The sequence below is a fragment of the Echinops telfairi genome, unplaced genomic scaffold, assembly GCF_000313985.2.
Source record: "Echinops telfairi isolate 266 unplaced genomic scaffold, ASM31398v2 ScPeMD7_7461;HRSCAF=8499, whole genome shotgun sequence".
Taxonomy (NCBI): Eukaryota; Metazoa; Chordata; class Mammalia; order Afrosoricida; family Tenrecidae; genus Echinops; species Echinops telfairi.
The window spans coordinates 4,436,513-4,459,502 of NW_022111361.1; the positions used below are offsets into that span (position 1 = coordinate 4,436,513).

At 49.0% G+C, this 22,990-nt stretch overlaps 1 protein-coding gene across 1 annotated transcript in view; it reads left to right on the forward strand.

Moving 5' to 3' along the window:
• Positions 1-22,990, forward strand: part of CUNH10orf67 (chromosome unknown C10orf67 homolog) — an 82,434-nt gene that overhangs the window by 24,005 nt on the left and 35,439 nt on the right. Inside the window, exons 5-6 of the mRNA XM_045300225.1 lie at positions 12,436-12,603; positions 21,783-21,921. Of these exons, the coding sequence (XP_045156160.1) occupies positions 12,436-12,603; positions 21,783-21,921 (307 nt within the window). The remainder of the gene's footprint in view (positions 1-12,435; positions 12,604-21,782; positions 21,922-22,990) is intronic.

Consider the following 22,990-nt stretch of genomic DNA (forward strand, 5'->3'; position numbering starts at 1 on the left):
ATCCGGTGGAAATTAGACATCCCCTTGCATAAGGGCTTCGGGGAGGTGAGGAGCAAATCAGAGTGCAGTGTAGTAACATATCCGGCTGGAGATGGAGGAGGTGCATTGGCACAGATAGGAACTGGAAATACAGTGAACCCAGGACAGATGAACCCCCCAGGATCAGTGGAGAGAGTGGCGATGACAGGAGGGTAGAGGGAAGGAGAGGGAGAAAGGGGGAACAGATGACAAGGTCTACATGTGGCCTCCTCCCTGGGGGACGGACAGCGGAGAAGTGGGTGAGGGAGACATGGGATGGGATAAGATATGATAAAATAATAATAAATTATAAATTATCAGGGGGGAGGGGGGAGCGGGGGAAATGAGCTGACACCAGGGGCTCAAGTGGAAAGCGGGTGTCATAAGAATGATGAAGTCAACATATGTACTAATGTGCTGGACACAGATGACGTATGTACAGATTGTGATGAGTTGTATGAGCCCCTAATAAAATGATTATATTTAATTTTTTAAAAAGTGAACAAGTTCCAGCAGAGCTTCCGGACTAAGAACAGACCAGGAAGAGGGAGCAGGCTGTCCTCTTTGGAGGAACTCACCACTGGAAGCCTTAGGGAGAGGAGTAGACCCAACACACTGTCAGAGCCAGTGCAGAAGATGGGCCCCGTGGGAGTGGGCTGAGGCCTCTCTCCAGGTTGAATCACCATGTCGAAGGTGCCCTTTAACACCATGCCGACGTCAGCCCCACGGCTGCCCTGGCAAAGGACTCACGTGTCCCTGAAAGGAACCCTTTCACAGCAGTCTTGACGTTTGCGGCAGAAGGATTTAAAGTGCCTGCAGCAACAAGTGCCGTTATTACCAATGATGGGACAGGAATACACCCTACACCGATGGCTGGAAACGTCTTTCTAAAGCATGGCTCAGAACTGCGAGTTCCTTCTTAGCGAACATGTCCGAAGCTGTTAATAGCTGCTTCAAGGAATAAACTTGCAGAATAAATTTGTTTGTTTTGTTTTTGTGGAGCTTTTTGTAAAATTCAAATCAAGCTCTATAAAACGCTCTGAAAATGCCCACAGTCAATGAGAGATGACTTTCCTAGCCCTGTTGTTACTCACGTGCTGAGTGGGAGGAGGGGGCACTTACTGAATGTGACTGCTCATGTAGCCCATGACTGCCACCTCACAGCATGCACAGGGAGTTCCTGTCCGGGAAATAGATGATCAAAACTGTATAACTGGAAGGTCCTTCTGATCATCTGAAACCATTTGGAAATTTAAACTTGACTGAATCCTGAATCTTAATTATTTGTCCTTGAGTTAAAAATGTATATACGTGTTGCTTGCAAAACAGCAAGCTGTCATTCAGAAAATCGAAGCAATATCATCAAAAAAACAGATACCAGTTCCGCCATCATTGACTCGGAGAACATTTTTGTCCAGTTTGCTACCTTCCGAGGAAATGCTTCCTGATGCCCCATTCAAGGAGGATGTGCAGTGTGGTTAGTCAACTGAAGAACGCACTGCCATCAGTCGATTCTGACTCACACCGACCCTGCAGGACAGCGTCCAGGTGCTACTGAGGGCTTCCCTGACTACATACTGGTGAGCAGGCAGCTCCCTCGGTCCGTGCCCGGTGGGTTTGAACCACTCATGGGCAGCACAATGCTTAACCCACTGTGCCACCAGCGCTTCCTCTAGTTCATAAGCCAATGGCAACTATTACCCCATGACATCATCAGTAAAGACAGCAAATCCTGCATACGGAGCGACCTAAGGCGGACGAGCGTCGGAGAAGGAGAACACAGCCGTTTCCTGCTGGGAAAGTGGCCAGAATGCACCCGTGAGCCCCAGATCAAGAAGGCGGTCCCGTGGGGGTCTGCTCTCAGGGGGTTCGCTGTGAGGTCATTTCTTGGTGGATCATTCATTATCTTTTTGAGCATTCTGGTGTTGTGTGCTGGGATGGTTGCCCTTGACCTGTGAAGTAGATTTGGACACGTGGCAACGATCCCCTGCACTCTCTAGGGCAGTGGTTCTCCACCTTCCTCATGCCGCGACCCTTTCATACAGGTCCTCTTGTGGTGGTGACCCCCAACCATAAAATTATTTTCATTGCTACTTCATCCCTGTCATTTTGCTATGGCTATGAATCGTCATGTAAATATCTGATAGGCAGGATATATTTTCATTGTTACAAATTGAACATCATTAAAGCATAATACAAACAATATGTCATTCTATATTGTGAAATATTTATTTCTAATGACAAAGAAATGAAATGTTGTCTTGAAGCATGGTGTAGCATGGGTGACAGTCTTCATGCTGGGTACTGGTATGTGGGCGTATCTGCATGTGGGCGGACCCATCTGGAGACAGAGAGAGCTGTGGGGTCTCCGTTCCTAAGACCATCGGAAATACGTGTTTTCCGATGATCTTAGGTGGCCCCTGTGAAAGGGTCATTTGAACCCCCAAAGGAGTCGCAACCCACAGGTTGAGAACCGCTTCTGCAGGGGTTTCAAGGCCAGCCTTTTTAGGAAGCTTTCCTGAGCCCCTCTGAAGGGGTGAGAACTGCCAACCTTGGGGCCAGCAGTCTGAGGCCTAACGGTGCCCCCGGGGGACTCCTTGGCAGAGCAGCGACCATTACCTTGAAGACAGGTGGTGGAGATCATTTCTAGAGGAGGGTTTCCGGTTGCTTCCTTCATGCCTCCCTGCAAGCACAGAGGGAGACGGAAGGCAGGTTCACCTGGCTCGGCATCAAGGCTGTCATGGTCCCCATGGATGTGTTAAGAGGCCTCTGATCCTGGCAGATGATTTCTCTCCACGTGGAAGCCTTGCTTTGCTGGTGGACACTTTGCCCCCTCCTCGTGGGGACTTAAGAAGTAAACGCTACCGCACGGCCTTCCACACCTCAGTGCTGCAGCTACTGCCTGGGTGGGAAATGGTTTGCATTTCAGATTGCTTTTTTTTTTTAAGCCTAAAAAACAGCAGTGTGAGACAATTTTTAAAAACGAAATATTTTTGCATTGAGACAGGATTTCTCATTTTCTGTGCTCTGACTCAGGACACCTGTGTCATGGGGCATGTATTGGGGTTGGAAAGCACTTCCACTTCTGTTGCTATTGTTAGGCGCCATTGAATCCATCCCATGCCTTAGTGACCCTATGTTAGAACCACAGAAGGCAATGCTGCCCAGTCCTGCACCGCCCCCACAATTGTCCCTATGCCCCCCTTTGTTACAGCCACTGGATCAATCCGTCTTGTTAAGGCCCTTCCTCTCTGTCACCGTCCCTCTACTCGACCGAGCATGGTGTCCTCCAGAGACTGGTCCCTCCTGACATGTCCGAAGTAAGTGAGACAAAGTCTGGTCATCCTTGCCCCTGAGGAGCACTCTGGTCATACTTCTTCCAAGACAGATTGGTTTGTCCCGTAGGCAGTCCCTGGACTTTCAAGACTATTCTCCCACATGACGATTCTCCTGCACCGAATGGGACTTCAGATTGAAAAACCAAACCAAACCCATAGCTAATGAGTCCATTCTGATTCACGGCGACTGTCATCTTTGCAGGAGCACCTGCCTTGCCTTTCTCTCATGAAGTGGCTGATGGGTTTGAACGGCCAACCTTTGGGCCAGCGGTCCAATGCTTTCCCCACAGGGCCACCAGGGCCAGAAAAGAGGGTAAGAAAGCAAACCGCTTGGAGGAGACTGCAAGAAACCCAACTGTGTGAGAAAAACAGGTTCAAAATAAGTCGCCTCATTGACCTTCTCCTTCAAGTTGACCTTTCTCCCAGCCCCAGTTGGTGGCCCCGTTATCCCTGAAGCCAGCTGGCAGGGACCCCAGGTGGGTTCACAAAGGAGGCACCTTGATTCCTGCTTCCTGGAGTCCACACTTTATGTGGTACCCTCCTCTTGTCTCCTGAGATAGCGGGGCCTGTGACGGGTTTCTAATCGACTGAATCAAATGTGGACAATGAAATGGGATGCTGGGATTATATGGGGCACTGTGTGAGACTGAATGGCCCATCTTGCGAGAGTGTCTCTCGCCCTTACTGGCTTGGAGGGCGTGAGGGAGTGGCTGCGTTAGGGAACCCCCGCCTGGAGAAGGACGGCAGGTGGCCAAGAAGAGCTGAAGGAAACCCCCGGTTGACCGTCAGCAAGAAACTAAAGCCCCCAGTTCTGCAGCTTTGAGGCTGATAGGATTCTTGCAACAGCTAAGTCAGCTTGGACCAAGATCCTTGCCCATTCAAGTCTGGAGCCTCAAGGGAGGCCACAGCCCTGATTGACACTTTGATTGCTGCCTCTTGGGACCCTAATCAGAAGATCCGGTTAGGATGTGCCCAGACTCCATCCCACAGAAAGGGGGTTAATCAGTGCATGTTGTTTTTTAAGCTGCCAGGTTTGCGATGACAGTTATGGTGCGTTCGTTAACTGACACGCCCCATTGTATTCCCAGTCATTCCTTACAGCTTCTTTTCTTCAGTGTGCCCTGGGACTAGTTCAGGAGGGCAATCAGCATCTCTTGGGGACCGACAGCCGTCACCTCTTGCCCTACTTTGTTCTTTTATGCCCATCATCTGCCAAATTGCCAATCAGATTCTGCCTCAGTTTAGAAACCCTTTAGTCTCTTCCCCACACTTGCATGATGCCAAGGAGGCCCCTTAACCTGGAACAAAAGGCCCTCACCACCCTCCTTGCTTCTTGGCTAAACTTTACTCCCTAGTAATCCTGAGCTGCTATCCTGGATAGTTGGCACGCACTGTAGGATTTGCTATTTTGTATCGTATCACAGTGATCGATTTAGGTATCATTCTTTCCCACTAGGGCTTTTGTTCCCGGAGGTGGGGGGGGGGGAGATTGGGTCCATAGTCACACTGGTACTTTGCTCTGAGCAGAAAGCCTAGCAGGTCATACGTTGAGCAAAGGCTGAATATATCTAAGAAAGGCACAGAGAACTGGGCCTACACCCTGGGAATCGGGATGAACTGTAAGTTGCTAGTGGAAACTTTCTAGAAAGCTGGCGATGTGTAACGTGGAGGCCTTTAACCGTTCTTTGACTCGGGTGTTGATCTGTCGACCCTCCGCTATGACTGCAGCAGAAGCCGAGGCAGCCCCTGCCCTCGGGTAGTTATCCAGTGCTCGAGGCAGGGAAGGTCCCTGCAATGACAGCCATAAAGAGGCTTGCACCGATGGGGTCTTACTCTTCCTGGGGATTTGGAAGACTAGTGAAGAAAGACTTCCAGAAGGTGATGGCTAAGACTTAAAGCCTGGGGTACCATTGACATGGAGAGTCATGGAATATGGAAGCCCTGCCACCTACCATTTCTGAGTGTCCTGACCAAGGACCCAGCAGTTGGAGCCTGATAGCAAAGGAGAAAAAATGTGCAACAGAACTTCACATTCCTAAGGAATTCAGAGGGGACTAGAGAAATTCCCGAGATTACTGCCAACGTTACTCTTTAAACCTTGAAGCAAACTATGCTCTGGAGTCACCTTTTAACTAGAGAGCAAGACAGTCACTAAGAATGTCTACCTTGAGTGGTGTGTTCTTGCCTTTACGTGAACTGTATGGCACCAAATAGGCAACAGCTACTCTAAAGACGCATCAGAAGTTTGGGGGGCAGTGAGTTGAACTGATGGGAATGGAACAAGTAGTGAGGTAGTTACATAATCTGTTGTCGATTTGAGACTGAAGAGTGAATAGGTGGTTTACCTGTCCATCAGGACGCAGCTTGATGACCTCATTTGGAGGTGCCCAGGAAACAAATAGCTCCTTGGATGCGGGACACATGCTCACTCCCTGGGAGACATTGCAGCTGACGAGACACATGGAGCTAGGCTAGTGCCCTGAGCTGGGGGAGCCACGTGGAGACCCTTGCCAGTGCTGAAATGCTTCTACCACCATTGTGTCCACAAGACTTTCTACCCACTGGCCTGTGATCCTCCTGCATTCAGGAACACATTGCATGTGTTTCATGACTCTGAAGAGGAATTTATAGATTGTTATCAGACATATGGGCTAATATTGGACTTGGTCTGGCCTAGGCTGGGATGTTTTCTCAATATTCAATTGCTCTTGTATAGAAAGCACTTTCTTATACACATAGGAGTGTCTATGAATTTGTTTCTCTAGTCTACCCAGACTAACACAACTATTATGGAAGTAATGAAAATATTGGCACGGTGTGAAGAAGTTAGCCAAGGTCATCGAACAATATGTGTGGGAATTTCTGAATGGACATCTGTTTTGCTGTGTTCCATTTTCACCAAAAGTACAAACACCACACACACACACACACACACACACGCACACGCACACACACACACACACACACAGTTTTTTAAAAGATGCGTGACACAGTCAGGGTAACAAGAAGCATGGCTAGAAGACATGAGGTTTGGAGAAAATGGCGAGAGATGATATCAGGAAGTTAAATTAAGGAGTTTATCATCACCAAGACATCAAAGAATCATCAGAGCATTCGAAGTTGTTTTCCAATACGGTGTAGATTCACAGCGTGAGATCAGTATTATTGCAGTGTTGATGAGCCTTGTATTTTCCCGGGTGACGAACATCGCATGCGTGCTCCAGTCACCGAAGGCTGGTGGTTCCCACCCACGCAGAGACCAGAGGGAGAAAGGCCGAGTGCGCTGCCCCGTTAGGATGGCAGCCGAGAAAGCCCCGGGCAAGCAGTTCGTTCAGCTCCGCACGTGGTTGCCGTGCGATGGAGTGAACTTCATAGCACGCGGTCTGGTTTGGGGTTATGCGTCTTGATAAGTAACTCCCCTACTCCCCCTGGATTCTGCTGAACAATAAATTCAAGGAGACAGCAGATGGAGAGACCTGTTTGACTGAGAAAGCTGTAGGAGGTAGCCAGCCGGTTCTATGACTGAAGCCCAGGCAGCAGTGACCTGGGGCAGGCTCCTTCCTGCCAGGGTAGAGGCAGCCCCTGATGGAGCTACAGCTACGTCAAACCTGTCCAGCGGTGGTACTTGCTCCGAAGAGAAAACCTAAGGAAGGGCGGCCGATAGGTGCCCAATTTCTCTTTCTAAAGTCGTAAAAATCAGGTAACTGAGAGCTGAGGAGACGGGAACAGCCCACTCTTGGCTGTCACTGTACGTGGGAGAGAAAATCTCCCCCTGCTTTTTGTCTTCTTTTCTTTACACATTGAACTTCACCATCCAGCCTGGCATCAAACAGGGATGCGTCTGATCTGGGAAGAGGAGATGGCTATGGGCTCTGATGGACTATCCTTCTGAGACAGTTTGTTCCACCTTCATGACGCTGCTCCTCACAGAGCCAACCACTCGAGGAGGACTGAAGCCACTGGGGCAGCGTAGGCTTTGCTTCAGAAGACTCTGAATTGGGCTCGTGGATAGCATTTAACCCCCAGGGCACTTTGGATCCCATATTGATATTTTACTCCCTAGTCCAGTTCTCAACCGAAATCATGATCAGCCATGCTGTCTAACATAAGCCAGAGGTTTTGCAAATGGGATCAAATGACCTTATACGATTACCCCCCAAAGCGTTATGTTCCACTTTTGAGTATTTGTACATGCTTTCCCACTTCCAAATTCCCAAGGAAAATTTCAATTGAAAGCCCAATCAAAACCCTCTTGCCCTGGGAATAAAAAGGCTAGCCACCTGCTTTGACCTCTTCCAACTTTCAGCTCAGCTTTGTCAGCGCCACATTCTCGGGGGTGCAGAATGAGCAGGAGGTTGGTCACACTGAGGGAGAAATGAGAAAACAAGTCGACTCATTGAGGACAATGGCAGTCAAGTCTGCTGCGGGCTGGCGTGAAGGGTACGATTTGGAAAGGATGTAGGCCACTGTAAGCACGGTGGCTGGATGGTCTTATCTAGCTAAGGGTATCAGTAAAGATACATAGATATGTAGACGTGTGCACGTGTACATGCAGTGATAGATTTCCTCGCTCTGTCATGGAACAGGGTTTTGAAGCAGGGACCTTCCTACAGCAATGAATGCATGTGTCATCCATTCAGCTCGAGGTCATACTGGATCAATTGCATCTTGTTTCTGCTTCCTTAATTTTTCTCCATTCCCTTCCCCTGACCATGGGAGCAACTCAAATGGTAGAAAGAAAAGGGACCAGCCGCACCCCCGCCCCTGTCATCAGTGAAGCCCGAGGGGGGCCAGCGCTGGGGGCGGGGTTTGGTGAGCAGCAAGAATGGGTCTGAGTTGCGGGAGGGGGGAGCGGGGAGGGAGGGGAAAAATGACCTAATGTCGGGGGTTTAAATGGAGAGAAAATGTTTTGAGAAACGATGTACAAATGCGCTTTGCACAATTGATGTGTGTATGGATTGGGATAACAGTTGTATGAGCCCCTAATAAAATGTTAAAAAAAAAAAAAGAATGGGTCTGAGTTGGCTGGACTGGGTGCCGATGAGCCTTATGGTGGCGGTAGTGGTTGGGGCGTTTGCTTTCTTCCTATCTGTCTTTTCTTGTCTCTTGGTAGCATTGTATCTAAAACTTTTTCTTAAAAAAGAGACAGGCTGTGGTCCTTTCTTGAGATTTAAGCGGTGAAACACATGGGAGCAGAGAGCAGAGGACAAATTTGAAGGAGTGGTGATGTTCTGGGGTTTAAAATGACGAAATTTGAAGCACAAAACTTTAAGTTCTTCTGAAGCATCTCCCTCCTTACACAGATGCGCAGAGGTGCTGGGCTCCCCGCTCTTCCTCCCCCGCCGAGGAAGGCTGGTCTGCACACTGCACTGTGTGCGCAGACTTTCTGGGACTTTCCATTAGGTCTGAAGATGTGTTTTCAGACCCTGTTACAAAGGGAATGGCTTGACATTCCCTGGTGCCCAAAGCATCACCACCTCAAAGCCAAGACCATCACCTCATTGCGTCGTAGGGCTCTGTGCTCTCAGGAGTGAGCCCTGGCGGTGTAGTGGTTACACGTTGGGCTGCCATCCACAAGGTCAGCAGTTTGAAACCAGCAGCCACTCCATGGGAGAAAACCAGGGCTTTCTATTCCTGTACACAGTTAGAGGCTCAGAGAACTCGCAGGGGCCGTTCTACCCTGTCCCGTAGGGTCGCTGTGAGTAGGCATCTGGGTGGGAGCTTGGTTTGGTTTGGGTCCTATCGGTAGCTCTTTGTAGTAGTGAGTAGAGGGAACCCATAATACACAGAACATGAGCATTGGTGCGCAGATGAGTAAATGAAGAGATGATCAAAGAGGCTCCAGGAGAGCGTCTATAAGACAGAGAGAAAGCACTGAGGAGGAAGGCGGGGGTGGGGGTGAGGGGGCTTTCCAGAGCCGGTGGCACCTGGGTTTGAGTGACACGTGGGGGCAGTAATTGGGACCCCAGCTGGCTGTGCTGTAAGCCCAGTTCTACGCTGTGTACATGCATCGTCTTATGAAAGTCTCACAACCATCCGAAGACTGTTCTTCTCGGTCCCATTTTCCAGATGATGGAACTGAGGCCTGGGGATTTCAGAAACGAGTGCGAGACTCTGAACTACCAATGTAGACCTAGGCTGTGCTGTGCTGCTGGGTCTACATGTCGGAACTTGTCCTGAGCAGGAAACAGCAGGGCCCAAAGCCTGTGCTTCTGGGAAGTCACATGCCCTGGTGGAGGAGGGAAAGAAGCCAGGCAGGGGTTGCTGGTCAGCAGGCTGGTGCGAGCTCACCAAGGACCGTGCTGTGGAGGTTGGACTAGGTGCTGCAGGAATGGGTAGGGTTGTGTCTTTGAAAGACCAGGTGGAGAACAGTGTGAAAACTGCACAGAACAGGCAAATCAAGAGACAGGCAGGCCACAGGTTGCCTCTTAAGCAGTCCAGCGTGAGAAGGACAGAGATGGCGACAGAGAGAAAGGAAGTGGTCAGTGTGGGGGCATTTAGGGATGGGCTGAACAGAATGGTTGAGTTAGTGAGGGCCAGGAGCTTAAAACGACTATTGGGTTCCTGGCTCCAGCTGCTTTTAATCAAGAGGCACAGGGAAGATGCTGGGCTCTATTTGGATGGGTTGAATTTGAGATGTTCGAGCATCCGGGTAACATCCGGACACTGAGAGAAACTGAGTCTGGGGTTCAGCAGAGAGTGTGAGCTGCAGACATAGGTAAGAACTGATGTGCTAAGTTCTACATAATGCTGTTTTTCAAGATCATTCCATTAAGTAGATACTGTCATAGAGTTTCACTTTCTAATTTGATTGCATGCTTACATCGTGATGTTTTGCCCAGTGTGGTGTAGATATGTCAGTATTATGTCACGAAGCCTAACTCTAGTCTGCCTCATTATAATATTATTCTTTTCAGCTTACTGATAAACAACAAGGCTCTGTACTCTATATATAGACAATGATCTGCATATGCATATAGACCTACATATGAGGGGTTTTCCCCAAAAAAACAGTTTTTGAAAAGCTATGTATTTAAATTTTTTTACAAAACAACCTAATCATCTTCAAAGTACTCTCTATTACACTTAATACATTTTTCAAATCTGTGATTTCAATCGTGGAAACATTTTTCAAACTCATCTGTTTGGATGGCTGACAGCTCCTCCTCCCTTGTCTTTTTTTCTTCATTTCTTCACTGTCTTCACATTGCTGTCCTTTCATGTCCCTCTGCATTTGAGGAAACAAAAAGAAGTCCAAGGAGCAAGGTCAGGTGCGTGGGGCAGGAGAGGCATGCTGTTTTGTGACAAGAACTGGCGCACTGAGACGGCTGCGTGAGAAGATGCATCATCGTGGTGGCAAAACCAGTCCCCCGTCTGCCACAAATCAGGTGTTTTCTTGTGGCACACTGTTACACAATCTTTTCAGAACCACTAAATAGAAAGCTTGACTACAGTCTGACCTGGTGGAACAAACTCCAAATGTATCGACATTTTCATCCGTTTGAGAAATTAGACATTCAGAACAAGATTTGTCGTCCATCGACATTTCACCTTTTTTGAAATGAGAAAACCACTCATACACTTGTGTTTTTCCCATAGTACTGTCCTTGTAAGGTGTGTTCAACATCACAACAGTTTCTGCAGCATTTTTCCTGAGAAGGAAACAAAATTTTACAACTTCACACTGTTCTCTTAAATCAGCCAGCTCCAAAAAAACAAAAAACAAGCTTTGAGTGAAGCTGCATTTACGAAAAATTTCACAGTGACCAGAGAGAACCTTCCCAGGTGATACTACTGGGTGCACGAACTCAGAGCCACATGCCGGATGCTCACCTAGTGGGAGAAATGCATACTATGAAAGCTCTGCTCTGCCAAGCACAATTCCAGGTTTGGGCTGGGGAGGGGGGGTACCCCTCATATACATATGCAAAACCTTGGTGGCACAAGGGTTAAGTACTTAACTGTAACCAAAGGTCTCAGATAGGATTGTGATAATCCATTCAGCAGTTACAAGGGAGGGAAGGCCTACTTCTCTGCTCGCATTACAGGCCAGAAAACCCTATGGCACAATCCTATTGTGTCCTGTAGAGCCACTAGAAGTTGGAGCAGATCAGACAGCACTCTGTGTGTGTGTGTACATGTGTGTACTAAAACACTGAGATCATAAAAAACTTCTTTAAAAAATGTCCTACCATCCATCCAGTTGATTTAATAGCGACCCACTAGGACAGGGTAGAACTGTCCCTGTGGGTTCTTTTAACCAAAACAGAAAGCCGTATCTTTCTCCCATGGAGCGGTTGGTGGGTTCAAACTGCTGAACTTACTGTTAGTGGCTCAACCCATATGGCACTACCTCACCAAGCCTCAGAACCATTTGAGTTTGTAAATCAAACTCTTTGAGATATACCGAGTATATTAGCCTTCATGGCTTGTCTCTATGGTTTCCCGTGTGTTTGCCTCACCTATGTGACTAACTCGTGCACACATCATGCGAATAAAGGTTGCATCAGCACGGTTCTGCATGTTGAAAATGAGAGTTTGATGGGCTGGCAGTAAGTCACGGCATCCATCTGCAAAGCTCTCAGACTTGTGTGGCTGGGGAGGCCGGTCCTCCGAGGGATGACTGCAAGTGGGCAAGCGCTCCACTGCTTCAGACAGACCCCTCCTTCTCCCCTCAGCTCCGCTCCACACCTCGGAGGGGCTTGCGCTTCCACGTTCTCCCTCCCCCGTGACTCCGTCACAATGTTGCTCTCTTCCCTTTCTTAGGGAGATTGAAATGGGCCATTCACCAGTGACTCATACATGCTCGTGATGCATGGATCATGATGTGAAGTTCCCATTGGACCGTCCTACCATCATTGCTTGGCTGGCTGATATGCTCTATGCTTGGTGGAATGTAGTGATATGCTACATGACAGGAGGGTAGTGTGTCAGTAGATCTTTCGTTCTTTACTTCAAACTGTACGCAAATTACAAAGACACCACTTTAGGAGACACCAGCTCAGACAACATGCAATGGTTCCCAGTAGTGCTGGCTCCCTCTCTGACTTTCAATGCTGTTTGGCTTTTTTCTCCCCAGCAATTTTTCCAGGTGAGCGAAGAGATGACGTCTACGCAAGACTCCAATGCTGTCAAAATCAACGTCTTGTTACGGAAACTGAAGGAGAAAGAAAGGATCATCAGGGAATTAAGGGGGGAACTTGAAGAGTATGATCCAACGAGTTTCCTCAAACTTCCTACGTTCAAGGTAAAGAGGGGAGAATGTGAAGCGGTGAAATGCATCCGTTCACTCCCAGGCGCTCAAGGAAAGAAGGGAGGGAATGATTTCAATGGGCACGTAGACACCGTCTCCACACCGTGCATGGGAAACCGGCTCAACGCTTTTCTGCTCGGTGGCACATTCACAATGGCACAAACATCCTAGTGTGGTTTATAATGGAAGCAAAAGAACAGACCTTCCATGGCCAGCAGAAAAGATTTTCCCAGTGGAGAAGAAGATGTAAATAACCCCCTGGGAAAAAAGTCATCTTTGATTCTGCCTCCTAGGGACCAGATAGCACAGAGGAGAATCGCCCCGCAGCAGATCCTCGGAGGTGAATCTCTGCACGGCAGCCTGTCACCTCCTTCTCCCTTAGTGGTGGTTTCGAACCACCAACCTTTCCGTTTGCAGTTGAGTGTTCGTGCCCCTGGGCTCCTTAGCATATAGTCAGCTCCCTGACTTTTTTTTTCTTTTCTGGCCGTCAAGATAGTTTGAAAAAGTGAACACAATCTCCCTAAGTGAGAGGCCTCCCAGAAGCCGACTCGGAGCAGAATGGCCTTCAAGTAGAAATGCCTGGGAGGAAAGCTCCCAGGGTGGTTTTGGGTTTGGGTTTTGGCCCCAGGACTCGCTGTACAGGGGGAGTAAAGCCGCTTAACTACTTAGACAAATGGCCCATGGGGGCGGGGGTGTTGCTAGGGGAGGTGGGAATCACCGAAAATAAGGAGAGAAAGCAGAAAGGAGCTCCTAAGCCCCCGCTGAAAAGGAGCGTGCCAGGGTTCCTTAAAGCGCTGGTCCCAAGGGGGCACCCATTTTTACCTCCGAGGGAGCGGTGAGCTCAGACACCATGCTGCCTCACACCCACCCCACAGCCAGAGCCAGGATGCCTTTTTACTGCTAGATGTTACGAACGAGAAGCTGAGTGCCCGATGGGAGGTTAGTGGAAACGCCAGGAGCCAGGAGGATTAAGCCTCTACTGACTAGCCACGCGCAGAAGCCAGGTGCGTCATCAGCCGCCCTCCTCTTGTTCTCAAAGCGCAGTATGACAGAAGTAGCAGAGGCGGGGGACGAAGTCCCTCACTTCTCCTGGGCACGCAGCTAGTAAATGGCAAGATGGAATCAAGGTTCCCCCGACTCCCCAATCCCACATAAAGTGGTAGAGATGTATGTTCTACCATGAAAATTAAACAGGTCACGAATGTGTGTGGCTTGGGTGTTGATCAGTGAACCTCAAGGTTGGAGTTTCAAACCCACCAGATGCTGCACGGGAGAAAGATGAGGCTGTCTGCTTCAGTAAAGGGTTACAGTCTTAGAAACCCTGGGAGTCAGAATCCACGTAGTGGTGGTAGATTTGGGGTTTGGGGTATAGTGCCGGTTATAATACATTACATAATGTTTTTGTGCATATTCACGTGGGCATATGTGCACATGCAAGTGCAGCCAAGCACATCCAGGTGCACAGAAAAAGTGTGGGATTATACACGCACACACACATATGTCTACCTCTTACAAAACATCATGGGTTGCATGTCCCTCTCATTAGGGCCTGTGGTTCATCTCAGTCCCAAGCCCACATTCTTATTTAGAACAAGGTGTCTAAGAGAAGGAATCGATGAAGTACTATGCTAAGGACCCTGGCCTACCTCCTAGTAGGTGAAGTAGTGTTTGCTTTGTGGAGTTATTCAAATTTGTAATATTCCCAATAAAAACCAGCTGGGCGCTTTCTAAACAGTGCAGTCCTAAGTATCATAAAACAAGAAACAGGTCTAATGAGATGGAATATTCATTTTTCTGATTGCCTTATCGTAGGTGTCTCATCCAGTTTTTGCCTTTACTTTTCTTTAGCCTTTTCCTGTATCTACAACCACTCGTATTGGATGAGGAAAACAATGTTAATTTTTTAAAAAGCTGTAATAACCTTGCTTTTGACTCCTACCTTAGCCAGGGGGTCTGCACGGATACGGCAGGCAATTTGGATCTGGTTCGCTTTAAACTGGGAAATGACCCTGCTGAAGTACAGGAATGGGTCAGGGTGCCTGCTGTACTGAATCGCAGTTGCTTTGGATTCCTTAAAGGAGCACCCTTGTGGGCACTCCAGCTATCACTGTGAGAAAAACGCCCTTGTGGAAGAGTCCTCCCGGCGACCTGTGGGTGCAGGGACCCACGTGGATGGCGTGGTCACTTGGAAGGGACTTTTTACTCTGCTTTCCCACCCAACATGGTTGAATCCTGTAGCCAGCACCCCACCCATCCTCCAGGGGTGGACAAGAACCCGTGGACTGTGAGAGCGCCCTCATCAGGTCGCTGAACTCTTCACACGAAGACATAAGCTTTCCTTGAACTGTTGGCCCTGTGTGGTCCCCTAAATCTGGCCTGTCTGAGTGCGATGGGAGAAGAGGGGTTGGCCAAGTCCTTGAGAAACAACACCAACCAATCAACCAACAAGTTCCTCAGGGGAAGCGTAAACTCTAAGTGATGGCAGCGGCTATCTGAAGGAGATGTGACTCGTGGGTTGGTGTTGAACGCGTTTAGAGTCAGCATGAGGCAGCTGGACTCAGTTGAGGTGATTCGGATTTTGTCAGCACCATCTAAAGCGTGGTGGTCAGGAGCCAGTCGAACATTAACCTCATCAAGGCGTTGCCCTTGGCTACGTCGGTGTCATGGGGCTGCTTCATGGCCTGTTTGATGTGGTGCTTGCTGCCATGAACACAGTTGTTGTGAGCTCCAACCTTCCTCGTGGCCGGCGCAGTGGTCGGGGAGCTGGATGATGGCAAGTGGTCATGCTTGTTTCTCCAGGGGCTGCGCTTTAAGGTATTTAGGCTGCCTTCTTAATCTAGTGGCTTGGGCCTCTGGAAGACGGGTGATGGCTGATCATCTTAGTGTGTGTGTGTGTGTGTGTGTGTGTGTGTGTGTGTGTGAGAGAGAGAGAGAGAGAGAGAGAGAGAGAGGTGTTTCAGCTTGGCCTTCTTGGCCTTTGAATACCTTTGTTTAGGGATTGGGAAGGACAGGGCCTTCCTGCGTGACCTCTGGTGTTCTCTTTGTTGGGTTTCGGGGAGAAGAATCTCTCAAAGGGATCTTTATTTTAAAACTCCTCCTTGTCCCGTTCAAGGGTCAATCTAGAAGGTCCAGGTAATTCCACTATCACTTGTCTCCAAGGTGACCTCATCAGACTGTCTATTAAGCTCCCTAAGACTTGAGTCCAGTAAGTGCTTTTGATTCGGTTTCTCCCAACACAATGGTCACTCCTCTTAATTGGGGGCAATGGGCATGTCAAGAACACAGGCATGAATGTCACAGGAGCCAACCGCGGCTTATGTCAAATAAACCTGTGGAAAATATGTGCCTCAATTCTCTAAATTTGCCTAAAACTTTCAGTCATTTAAATTCTAGATGATGTAAGGGCTTCGGAGCTGAAACTTCATCTTATACAACTCTGCCCTCTAGTGGTACAAAGGCACTGGGACCCCCCAAGTATCTGGAGTAGGGCTTCCCACCAGTTTTGTCTGGCTGGGGCCCCAGCTAAGAACTTACGTCTCCATCCCAGATATACTGAATGAAAATCACATTTTAACAAGATCTCCAGCGCACCAGATTTGGGTTCAGGAGTTCCGCATCTCCAGGAGGAAATGCAACTTCTCAGCTGTGGAGGTTCGATCAGAATGAGCCAGTTCCCACTCCTGAATTGGGTGAGATCATTTGAAAATGCCACAGGAACCGTGGAAACCATCTGGATCAACAACCAACCCCCTGAGATAAACAAATCCAGGGAAGCTCTGGTTTATTCTGGTCGCCCAATCGCCTCAAATAGCTCTAGAGTTAATACGTAGACGATCTCCCCTGGAACGTTTTGGAAAGCAATGGGATGAGATTCTAATAGGAAAGGGAAATTTCAATCTCATCCCACAAGCAGCTAATGTAATCATTTCTCTTCGTAATAAAATTGGAAATCAGGAAAAGAGACTCAAGGTTCAGTAGCTTCACCTCCCGATGCGAACTGGAGAGCGTTTTTGCTCTGTGGAAATGGATGCCACGTAACTGATGCACCGCACAGTTGTGAGGTTCCCGGCGGTCTCGGAGGGGACACGGGGAAGCCAGCGTCTGGGTCCGTGTGCACGTGCACGTGTCCATTTTAATTTCAAATGGGGTTGTCATCCCGAATAGACTTTTCATCTTTCTGGCTGTCTTGCTGACACACCATGGGCGAGCCTTGCCGCCATCGCCCACGCACCCACCATGGGCGAGCAGGCCTGCTGGTGGCTGACAGTTCCGAACAGAGCTGTCATTGCAGAGTGGCGGCTCTGCGGGGCTGTGCCACCCCGGTGTGTCACTGTCCTGGCTGTCACTCACTGGGAGAGCACCTGCTCTGCCCTGGCTGCCACAAGACATGGGCATGCCTCAGAAGCCCACTGAGACGTCTATAGACTCTCTAAGGAGGCTGCAGAGCCCAGAGGCCAAGAGCCGCAGCGGGGGACGGTGGAGACAGCATGCAAAACACTCACCCCCTCCTCCCCAGCCTTTACTGTGCATCCGAACATCCAGATCCTTGCTAATATCCAGATCTGATAGGTTGGATCTGGGCTGGGACCTGAGACTCTACATTCCCAGCGTGCTTGCAGGTCTTGATGAGATTCCTGGTCTGTGGACCCCCATTTCTGAGTATCAAGGCTCTGAAGTACACCTTCCCCAACCCCTCGCACCTTGGCTGCCCAGAAATGATTCTTTCAAGACTCAAATAGCAGTTCTGAAGTTCAGGGACCAAGAAGCGATTAATGTTGAGTGAGCCTCCTGAAGTCCAATTTTACTTGAAATGAGTAGGCTGTCTTATGCATTTACAATTCCAGAATGGACCCTGGATCACACACAATGTGGCTGAGAGTATAACGTGACCTTAACTAGTTCCAGAGAGCTTAACCTTGTTCGATTGATGCCGTTTATTTTAAAGACGTCTCGTGGTCTAGGCAAGCCAAACCTAGTGCTGTGGGCAGATGGTAGGAAGAACACCACCACAAAACCTGCCACTCAGAGTGTGACAGATGACCGGGAGCCTCGCAGAACGAACCCTTTGTTCATTTTGCTAATGAGTGTCCTCATTGCGGTGGGAGGCTGAATAGTTAATTACTTGCAGTTCCTGCAGCTGACAGATGGTGGGGACAGAGCTAAAGTCTACCCTCCTAGAGTAAAGCTGCAGGTGGATCTGGCTAGGCTAGGAGAACACCCCTGAGGTGAATACTATGTTGACCTTGCTCGCTGCTTTCCTACCGCGAGTTTTTCACACAACTGTCCTTTAGGTATGCGCTGCTGTCATTTATAAATGTCCCACTTCACCCATCCATTGGGACCGTTCTTGCTGGTTGTGGCGGTGCGGTGCCTTCGGGCCGGTGCCACGCACGACAGGAGGAGGAAGCATGGCCTGGTCCTGCACCATCCTGAGGATCGGTCCAGTGTTTGCAGCCATCATGCCCTTCCACCCCTTCTTCTCTGCCCCACGGCTTTCCTGGGCACGATGTCCTTCTCCGGGGCCTGGTCCCTCCCGATGTGTGAGGCGAAGTCTAGCCATCCTCCCTTCTAAGGAGCAGGCCGCTATTCTTTCTCCAAGACAGACTCATTTGCTTCTCTGGAAGTCCGCGGTGCATTTGCTATTCTTTACCAACGCCATCCTTCCCATTCATTTTTCTTCAGCCAGCTCTATCCGTTGTCCAACTTTGACATGCGTACGAGGCGATGGAAAAGACCATGGGTCCGTTGGGTCAGGTGCACGTTTGTCACGAACGTGTGTCATCTCTGCCTATTCGCGCTGGAAAGATGTGTTTTGAGGCAGATGCACCCAATATTATACATCGTTCAACTTCTTGGCTGCTGCTTCCATGGGCATTGATTGAGGGTCCAAGTGAAACGAAGTCATTGAACATCGATCTTTCCTCAGTGTGCTGCCTGGCCCAGCTTGCGAGTGTGTTGGCTTTCAGGAGGTTGAAGTGTAAGCCCTCTGGGAGGTTGTCCTCACTGACCATCATCAGCCAGTGCTACAAGTTCTCTTATTTTCAGAAAGCAAGGTGGTGTCATTTGCAGAGGGCAGGCTGTTTCTGAATTTTCCTCTAATCTGGATCCTCCGGTTTTCTCCATCTGTAGTCCAGCTGGTTGGATGGTTTGCTTGCTCGGCATACAGATTAAATAATTAGGATGAAAGGATCTGACCCTGGTGCATGCTATGTCAGTCCAGGTAGACTAGAGAAACAAAATTCATAGACACTCAAGTGTGTATAAGAAAGAGCTTTATAGCAAAGAGCAATTGTATATGAAAACATCCCAGATCAAGCCCACAAAGCCAATTATTAGCCCATATGTCTGAAACCAAGCTATAAATTCCTCTTCAGACTCACGAAACACATGCAATGATGATGCATGCTGGAAGATCACAGGCCAGTGGGCTGAAAGTCTTGTGGATCCAGTGGCGGTGGAAGCATCTCAGCACTGGCAGGGGTCTCCATGCTGCCATCAGCATAGCTCCATCAGGCTCGTCATCAGTAATGTCAGTAGAGTGCCCCCAAGGGAGTGAGCGTATGTCCCGCCTCCTGCAAAATGAATAGTCATCTCCTTAGTACCTCCAAATGAGGTCATCAAGCTGCGACCTGATGGATGGGCTAAACTACACCCCTTCCCTCTTCAGTCTCAAATTGACAACACATGTAACTACCACATAGGCCTCTCCTGATCTTGAACTCTACATATCTCCCTGTTGTGTTTGGACAACTGCCTCTGGGTATATGTACAGATTCTGCACAGTTGAGTGTTCTGGAATTTCCATTCTTTGCAATGTTGCCTAATGCCTCTGCCCAGTCAATAAAACATCGTAAAGCATCTCTCGGTGTTCTCTGCTTTCCACCAAGACCCATCTGAGTGCAATGATATCCCTTGTCCTACCTTCGCTTCTGAACCCGGCTTGAATGTCTGGCAGCTCCCTGTCCTCTTCAGCAGTCAGTGCACTGCCATCTTCCACCACATTTCCTCTGCACCTGATGCTCACACTGTTGCTGGATAATTCTTGCATTCCTTTGGACTAGATTTCTTTGGAATGGGCACAGATATGGATCCCTCCCGCTGGCCTGGGCGTTGCATCAGTTTGTTGAAGCATCTCAATCGGTGCTCGGCCAGCTCTTGAAGACCCGGTTCTTGTCAGTGCCCTCATTGCAGTTTGGACCTTTCTCTTCCTACTCTGTTTCAGTCTGGAAGCCCCACTGAGCGCCCCCATACGGACAACCAACCGGGTTCGTTAGTGTGTGGAATGCCGGCCGCCTAACCTCCAGCTTCACAGCAATGCGAAGGGCTCTACAGTTTGGCAAAGCTACCAAACACCTGGCTGAGTCAGGTAGCTTGTGTAGCTTGTGATGGTGCTGCGCATGCAATCCACTATCAGCGCTCATCTTCTGCCACTATCAGGAAATGAGCGCGTAAGCTGATTAAGGCACTTGTTGGTTTTGTTAATCTATAAATACTTTCTGGGGTGGTCTCACACTGAATAATACCTAGACAACTAATTGAGGACTGGGATTCTTCTTTAACTGGAGAAGCATATTTGTTTATTCGTTACTCTCTGGGCTTGTGAGTCCCCTGGTTAGTTCAGAATGATGTGGGTTTGCATCGTTTAAAATGGAGTGAGGAATCCAGACCCCGAAGGTTTGCGCCAAGCTTAGCATGACATGGAATAAAATTATTGTAAATATTTGCTCGGAGATAACGGACTTCATCAGCTATCACTGCCTTGGTGTGTAAGATATGAAAGTGTATGACAAACCATTTCAGCCATCTCGTTTTCTTTCAAAGCAGTAGGACCACAGAGGAAAACATGTTCGGGGTTATTTCCAGATCCTCCATCCACTGAAGTGTGTTCCGATAGGAAACCTTTGTTGGTTTGTTTTTCCCAGGGTGGCGGGGTGCCGGTAGATTTCATTCGGCCTTATTTGCAGTCATGGAATCGCTATCAAAAGAGTAGCGTCCATTCTGAAGATGGCTTTACAGCTCAAAAGTATCACTGGGGTCCGGTCAGACTTTTGAAACATAGAGCCTGCATAATAACATGACTTACTCACAGCCTCTCCTGGTGGGAGACAGCAGCACCAGTCTGATCCCTCGCCATACTGAAGTATAAAGCTCAGCTTGCACAATCCATTACATCTTACTTTTTTTCGAGGGGGTGGAAAAAGTGTGGCAGCGAAATGGAGCCTCAATAGCTTGGAAACCGACAAGGGGCGGGCGGGGTGGGGGCTCAGAGTAGCTGTCCCCATGAGCTTCAACTGCGTAAGAAACAGACAGACTCTCCCATAATGGACGTGGCCAGATTTCAACAAAGGCCACGCATAATAAGATTGTAAATGAGTTTGCCTTCCTAAAACTATCACTTTAAAAGTCTTTTGTGGCACGGTATCCTGAAACCTTCTTACAAGGTAATCGCTGTTTGCGCAGAGATTTAAACCGAAGTCTTCAATAGCATTCCCCGCCCGCCTGCGAGGTCTGAGTGTGACAGGCATGCAAAGCCACGTTCCTGTGCGGAATATGAATTGCCTTTGGGTGGCTCCTCCACCGGGCAGCACACCCAACTGTGTGCATATCCGCGTGCCTGATGGGTTCCATGCAGCTCCCAGACTGGAAACGTCACCACGGTGACAGGTGACGTGCTCCTCCTGACACCGGCAGCACCGGCACTGGGAAATGCCACAAAGCCAACAAGCCCCCCTCCGCAGCCATGCATGTTGCCACCCCTGGCGCTGCCCATCCCCGGTCTCCCCAGCCTGCCTAGTTACTGCCGGCCTGCGGACAGCCCTTCAGACGCACACAGAGGGGCGTGTGGGTGGAGGGGCCCAGCTGCCTCCCTGGCCCCGGCCCCCAGAATGAATTGTCCCGAATGATGAGGGCACACAAACAGTATGATCTGCATTATTCCCGTCAATAAAATGCCCCCATGGGCTGCGGGCTTTGTCCAGAGGGGACTGCGGGCTTTCTTCCAGCGCTGCTCAGTTTTGCTCTCCTTCCCCTGGAACTATTCAGATTGGAAGTGTGTCCTAGCATTCAGAAAATTATATGACCGCGTCTGTGCCGGCATTGTCCTCGTGGGGCATATTCAAATCGCCGGCGCCCCGCTTGGAAGCACGCAATTCCTCTTGGGTTTTGTTTTCCAGGACTCTCCAGCCAGCCCGTTGGAAACGCTCGTAGACAGGGACGTTTTGGAGTGGAGAGTGGAGAGTGAGAGAATGACTCAAATCATTTCAGAGCTCGAAGACGAAATACAACTCAATCTGAAGGAAAATTCCACCCTAGGTAGCATTCGGAGCCAGTTCTGCAGGAATCTGGACAGGGGTGGGGTGGCGGGGGGGTTGCATAGCGTCCATCCCTAGGGCTCTTTGTTGTTGTTTGTTTCGTTCCCCTCATTTGCTTGGTGATGCACAGGCCTGTGTGCCTGTGAAAGAGCCGTCCCAGAGCCGTCCTCGGCTCTTCAATGTGGAACCGGGTCACTTTCCCTCCATGCTTTGCTCCCCAAGCCCAGCGACGATCTTTGTTGTAAAAAAAAAATGTGTTCGTGGGCACTCTCCCTCACTTAGAAATACGGCAAACAGAAACATGCCGATTTCTGCTCTGTAGATTGACCTGTGTGCATGACATGTAGGGACAGAGTAACAGTCAGCCCTCCTGAGCAAGGAGAGGTCCCACCTACTCACTCCTTAAGGAGCTTCAGTGTGTGATGTAGAGCTTTAGATGACCCTTCGAATGCTATAAGCCTTGATACAATTTGTTTTTACTTCATCAACGTTAGATTTCCATATCATGATATATATACACACATATAAATACATTTTAATATATTTATACATTATATATGCATTTATGTGTATATAGATACATTTATATGTATTTATACATTACAGATACATTTATATATACAGTATATGTGTATATATGTGTGTGTATATATATCGATATATACACTGTTACCTTACACTCAGGTTAATTATCTCGTGTTGCCCTGGTCTTGCGTGTGAAAAGCAATGGCGGCGCCATCTAAAACAATGACGATAAAACATCCCGAAGAACCAAAGACAGGGCAAGGTCCCTGCAATACCGCAGGCCGCCCCGCTGGCATGGCCTCGCTTCTCTCCAAGGGGCGGTAACAATGGGTTCCTCAGGTGGTGGAGGTTTTACGCGGCCACAAAGCACCACCTGCTAAAGCACTTTGTATTGGCTGTGACTAACAGCAGAGATGTCCACGGGGAGGATGGAATGAAAAGTGTGAGGCCCTCGGCCACACTTGGATCTTGAACTTAGTCCTTAATCCCTATCTGACCAGCCGGCCGAACAGCGGGAAGAAAGCTAGGAATGTCAAGGGCAGTTG